Source organism: Aedes albopictus, chromosome 2 (assembly GCF_035046485.1).
Source record: "Aedes albopictus strain Foshan chromosome 2, AalbF5, whole genome shotgun sequence".
NCBI lineage: Eukaryota > Metazoa > Arthropoda > Insecta > Diptera > Culicidae > Aedes > Aedes albopictus.
The window spans coordinates 412,847,894-412,853,753 of record NC_085137.1 but is presented as its reverse complement, the minus strand read 5'-3'; the positions used below and the strand labels follow the sequence as shown (position 1 = coordinate 412,853,753).

Below are 5,860 nucleotides of genomic sequence, written 5' to 3'. Positions count from 1 at the left end.
CGGCGTATGATACAATCGATCGAGACAAGCTATGGCAGATTATGCACGAATACGGATTCCCGGATAAACTGATACGGTTGATCAAGGCGACGCTGGATCGAGTGATGTGCGTAGTTCGAGTATCAGGGAATCTCTTAAATCCCTTCGAATCTCGCAGAGGGTTACGGCAAGGTGATGGTATTTCGTGCTTGCTGTTCAACATTGCTTTAGAGGGTGTGATTGGGAGAGCGGGAACAAACACGAGTGGAACGATTTTCACGAAGTCCGTTCAGTTACTTGGTTCCGCTGATCATATTGATATTATTGCTCGTAAATTTGAGACGATGGCGGAAACGTACATCCGACTAAAGTGTGACGCCAGGCGAATCGGATTAGTCATTAATGTGTCGAAGACAAAGTACATGATGGCAAAGGGCTCCAGGGAGGAATCAGCGCGCCCGCCACCCCGAATTTATATCAACGGTGATGAAATCGAGGCGGTTGAAGAATTCGTGTACTTGGGCTCACTGGTGACCGCCGACAATGACACCAGCAGAGAAATTCAGAGGCGTATTGTGGCAGGAAATCGTGCTTACTTTGGACTCCGCAGAACTCTACGATCGAATAAAGTTCGCCGTAACACGAAGTTAACCATCTACAAAACGCTGATTAGACCGGTCGTCCTCTATGGGCACGAAACATGGACCCTACGTGCAGAGGACCAACGCGCCCTTGGAGTTTTCGAACGAGAGGTGTTGCGTATACCATCTACGGCGGAGTGCAGATGGAAGACGGGACTTGGAGAAGGCGAATGAATCACAAGCTGCATCAGCTGCTGAGAGAACCAACCATCGTCCATACCGCGAAAATCGGGAGGCTACAGTGGGCGGGTCACGTTATCAGGATGTCGGATAGCAACCCGACTAAAATGGTTCTCGAGAGTCATCCGACCGGTACAAGAAGACGTGGAGCGCAGCGAGCTAGGTGGGTCGACCAAGTGGAGGACGATCTGCGGACCCTACACAGAGTGCGGAAGTGGAGACAAACAGCCATGGACCGAGTGGAATGGGGGCGGCTACTATGTACAGCAGAGGCGACAACTAGCCAGCCCAAAAGAGACCAATTTGGGGACCAATAATCTTAGCAACGCGGAAAAACAAGACAGCAAGCTGTGAAATTAGACAGAGAAGTTGCAGGTGTCACATCCTATCCTAGGCCACAGCCACCTCGGCCTTAGCCTGATCGGTAAGGTAAGTCACTCAGCCGGCTACTACATATTTGCAAATTGAAGACCAAATGCAAACACGCCATATTTTTTTAACCTCAGTAGTCGCGTCAAAGCCAGAGGTTGTCAAATTCACATAGGGTTTCTCCGGTCTCTTCAGCTCCTTCACCAGTCAGCCAGATCGCAATTTCAACCACGAACTTCTTCAAGATTAGTAGCATCAGTAGAATATTTTATTCACTCTTTTAAATTTCAAATTTCTCGTGAAATTGTTTCATTCAACAAACTAGAAAATGGAAGCCAAAGGTAAGGCTGTGTGATCTAATGTGTCACAAGTGTAACAACTTGAATTCTTACGCAGCACTAAAAACCACCAAGGAGATCACCTCCAGAATAGACTCCGGCGTGCCCAAGAAACCTTCCATGATCACGCTGATCCACTCCCGCCAACCAAGCACCATATCCCGGACATCCAGTAGGCAAAGCGGCTTGAACATCGTGGACAGGCGACCTTCCAATACCAGCGCTAACCGGCAGCGTCCGGCTACCAGCTTCGTGTCTACTCGGGTGTCGCATCCATCCAACCCGAACATTGGAGGCAACGATAAACTGCAGCTGTCCGTTCATCAGCTCGGCAAGCTTCCGGCGTATCTGCGCAATAGACGTCCGGCGACGGCCAGCGAATCAGTGACAAGCCACAAGCCGAAGGAGGAACCGTTCCAGTTCCTTGCAAGTTACACCACATTCCAGCAAAATAAGGAACCACCGGAAGCGCCGGTTGATGACTCGGGAATCGAAATTGGAAGTCCCCCCTGTGAAGGCCAAGTAGCTGGTGATGTAGGAGCTCAAGGAGAGGAAGTCCCACTCGGGCAGGACCTCAAGGAAGTGCTCGAGAAGTCTCGACACCTGGCTGCCGTGTGCAATCGTAAACAGGAACGGATTGTGCAGCTGGAGGCTGAGCTGGCTGCCCAGGGCAAAATTATTCAGGAACGCGATGAGGACATCCAGAAGGTGAGTGGTAGGCTAAGGAATAGAGGAACATTCAGTTTAGTTGTACCTTTGCCAACAATGAGAATCTCTTTAAACTGGGATTAGAACAGAGTATAAAATCGAACTCTTCATATCTCGTTCATGGAACGAGATTGTTTAGACTTTTGTACGATCAGAATTCATGGAAAAAAGATTTCTAAAGAATTTCTTGAGTAAATTCTGGCAGAAATAATGATCAAAGCGTTTTAATTTCCATAGATGAACACCAGCATGAACAAGGTGCGATCGCTGTCCAACTCCCGGGACACGATCGCCCGAGAGGGAATGTTGGAGCTGGAGCAAAAGTTTGAAGGTTTGCAACAGGAACTGACTCAGCGGTGTGGCGAGTTGAACAAATGTAAGGAAAAATGTTCCAAACTGAAACAGAAGCTGACGGAGTCCAAAGCGTTGGTGGAGGAGCGAGACAAAACGCTGTTCGAGCTCTTGGAAAAGGATTCGGAGCGTAAAACGGAGCTTGACACCGTGAAGCAACAGCAACAAGAGTTGAAGGTAACTTATAAGTGTAACTCTTCATCATAAGTACCGTGAGACCAACTAACAAACCGATTGCAGTTACAACTGACCACGCTTCGGGATGAACTGGCCACCAAAGATGCCCTCATCAGTGAACTTAAAGCGCACGATCCGATCAAGATCGCCCAATCGGAACTGGATGGTTACCGATCAGAAGTGGCGTCTCTCCAGAAGGAGGTGAAAGAGCTGCGCTTCGAAAACCAAATGCTCGTCAGTGTCAAGAAACAGGACGACGTCATACTCCAAATTCGCACCAAGTTGCTGGAGAACCTGGAGAGAAACAACGAAGCATTCCGGATTCAGTGCGAGCGGATTTGTGGCGGCCCGGACGAAGGAGACGGAGAGGTGAGTTTTTTTTTCGATTTTTATTGATGGTTAACTCGATTCCAGAGTCTAACGGTACTCATCCAGATGTTACATTTGCAATGAAATTTTCAAGAATGGTTGCCCTGGACGAGACGGTGCAAGGACTCGAAACATTTTATTAAATGCTTTGGTCGAGAGGCAGTGGCGATGCCACGAGGGAGAGCAAATTTTCTGTGGAGCAGAGCTGGAAAGCTGGAAAAACAAGGGAACAGCTGATCAGTTGTTGGAAATGGTGAAATTTCTTGCCGGAGAAAATAGAAGGCTTTTAGATATGATGTAGGTTTTACTAGGATCTGGGACCATTTGGGCAGGAGTACCTATTTTGGGCACGTGCTGCTCTAACTCAGTCAATTTCAAACCGATTGACTTGAGTTTTTGCACATAGCTAGAACTGTACGTATTTGATCGTGTCTCAAAAATCAAGCCAATCGATTTGAAATTGACTGAGTTAGAGCAGCACGTGCCAAAAATAGGTGCTCCTGCCCAAATGGACCCAGTACCTACATCTTTGAAAATTTTAAATAAGAAAATCAAAGCTTTCTCGCTTTTCAGTAGGCCCAAATGTGCTGCAGAATCGCAAAATGAAATTCCAGAAATTTCAGATGATGGACAGAAAACAGTTTCCGATGAAAGAAAAACACAAGAGCAGAAATTTAAGAAAGCTGACCATAGTGAAGAACAAATTACTAGCAGGACGATTTACGATGAACAAATTTTGTGTAATGAAGTAGAGCCAGTAGTTTAAAGGATATATATTTGTACAGCCTATATTATTCTGGAAAAAAAGAGTTAATACAGTGCTTTAAATTAGACATCACTTAAATATCAAGTTATTCTTCGCTTTTTCATCTTCTTTTTGATGTACGCGATAGAGCGTGTTTCTTTCATAGTTGAAGATCCAAAGAGAAATCCCCCGTAGAATGTTATTTCAGATCTTCCTTGTTTCTTTGCTTTCCTGGTCGATTTCTATTTTTCAAACCAATGTTGTTAATTTTGACCTCACGAGTGCTCATCGCAGCTTATCGACTGCATTTTAATCGCCTGTGATTGAATTGTGCAGTGCTATTCGATGACCAAATGCAAAGAGATGGCAAAACGAGTATGATTTAACTCGCAAACGATTTTGTACGATTCTCTAACACTAGCCCGAATGCACCGTTTGCCCGAATGTCACTAGCCCGATTACCACAAGCCCGAATCGAAATTCATCTATCAGTATCTTGGTAATAATAGAATACGGAAGAATAGCGTATGTTCCAAAGAAGGAAAAACCTCTGCCGGATTTGTGAATTGATTATTTCGTAAATGATGGTGCTAATACGATTTGCGAAAATAAATCTTGAAAGAATAGCCGATAACTTAAAGAAGGAAAGATATCTGATGAAATTGTTAATAAGTTTTCCCCAAAATACCTTATGCTACCATTCGGGCTATTGGTATTCGGGCTAGTTTTACATTCGGGCTAGTGTTACAGAGCCTTTTTGTACACATTTAGCAGTGCGGCCATTCGCGCGCCCGAACAGCCGAACCTTATCGAATGGGTTTGTTGTAGAATGCTCGACATGCACATAGTAGCAATATTCACATATACCGACACTATACCAATAAAAGTTTTCAGCTGACGATGCTTCGCGATAAGCTGACCGACATCATCGAAAGCAATGAAAAGAAAGGCAGCTGGACGATAACTGCTTACTGGCGAAAAGGAATAACCGACAAGGCTGATGAGCGTCGAGTCTGTTGATGTGCAATTCGTCCGAGTGGTTGGTATGGCAAAACGAAAGAGGATGAAAACTAGTGAAAATCTATTCGTAGGCGAATGCAAATCATATCATATCGAGAATGTTTTGATTGGATAAACATATAGCACGAATACGTCATAGCCCCGAACCAATACAACAACAAAAGAGATATTTTGTTTTTTTTTTCAAATCTATATATATAAAAATGAATTTCCGTCTGTCTGTCTGTCTGTCTGTCTGTCTGTCTGACCGCTATGCATTCGGAAACTACTGAACCAATCGGTGTGAAACTTTGTATGTGGGTACTTTTGGGGCCGGGGAAGGTTCTTAGCATAGTGTGAGACTCCTCCGGTCACTGGGAAGGGGGACTCCCAAAGAAATGAACCGGAAATAAGCTGAGAGAGAAGTTCAACACGGTCGCAAACTAAACCAATCTAGCGTGCGGTGCTCCAGTGACCGCAGTCCAGTGGCAATTGACAAATTTGAATTGCCAATACGCCAATACCAATGCAATGTTGGAGCAAACATGGCGGTGGCTGGCCAGGTGGACCCCGATAGCCACAGCGGAAAGGCCGGGGGTTACTGACCCAAGTGGTGTGATGACGGCTTCGTCCCGAAGAACCAGACCCGGAATGGCCAAGCGCTAGGCAGCGGGCAGCGTGGGTCGTGAACAATGGCGGGGAGACAACAGCGGGCCGACAACGATGATGGCTGGCAAGGTTGGCGTCGATAGCCACCGAGGAAACGCCGTGGTTTCTTACTCCCGTGGTGTGCCGACTTTGTCCCGAGGAAACATGTCCGGGAGGACTAGGGGCTGGGCTACTGGCTTGAGAGGGTTGCCACCAACCGGCAGGTTTCTGAGGATACTACGACCCGGAAAAACCGGATGATTTTTTTCTGGAGGGAGCCTAGGGGACCTGACTTGAAATGACTTTTAGCGGCATAGTCGCCCGATATGTGTATATGCAAATCTGGATTGCAGTTT

General features: G+C 46.2%; 1 protein-coding gene across 3 annotated transcripts; it reads left to right on the top strand.

The window, feature by feature from the left end:
• Positions 1-1,250: 1,250 nt before the first annotated feature.
• LOC109426717 (uncharacterized) lies at positions 1,251-3,962 on the top strand. Of its 3 annotated transcripts, none has more exons than XM_062848984.1 (6): positions 1,251-1,510; positions 1,566-2,215; positions 2,453-2,743; positions 2,807-3,112; positions 3,207-3,409; positions 3,689-3,962. In XM_062848984.1, exons 1-6 carry the CDS (start codon positions 1,498-1,500, stop codon positions 3,876-3,878), a joined length of 1,653 nt encoding a protein of 550 aa, XP_062704968.1. In that variant the 5' UTR covers positions 1,251-1,497; the 3' UTR covers positions 3,879-3,962. The 3 variants fall into 3 exon arrangements, with proteins under 3 accessions (XP_062704968.1, XP_062704967.1, XP_062704969.1); XM_062848983.1 differs by having other exon boundaries at positions 1,253-1,510; positions 3,686-3,962; XM_062848985.1 differs by lacking the exon at positions 3,689-3,962 and having other exon boundaries at positions 1,253-1,510; positions 3,179-3,349.
• The last annotated feature ends 1,898 nt before the right edge of the window (positions 3,963-5,860 follow it).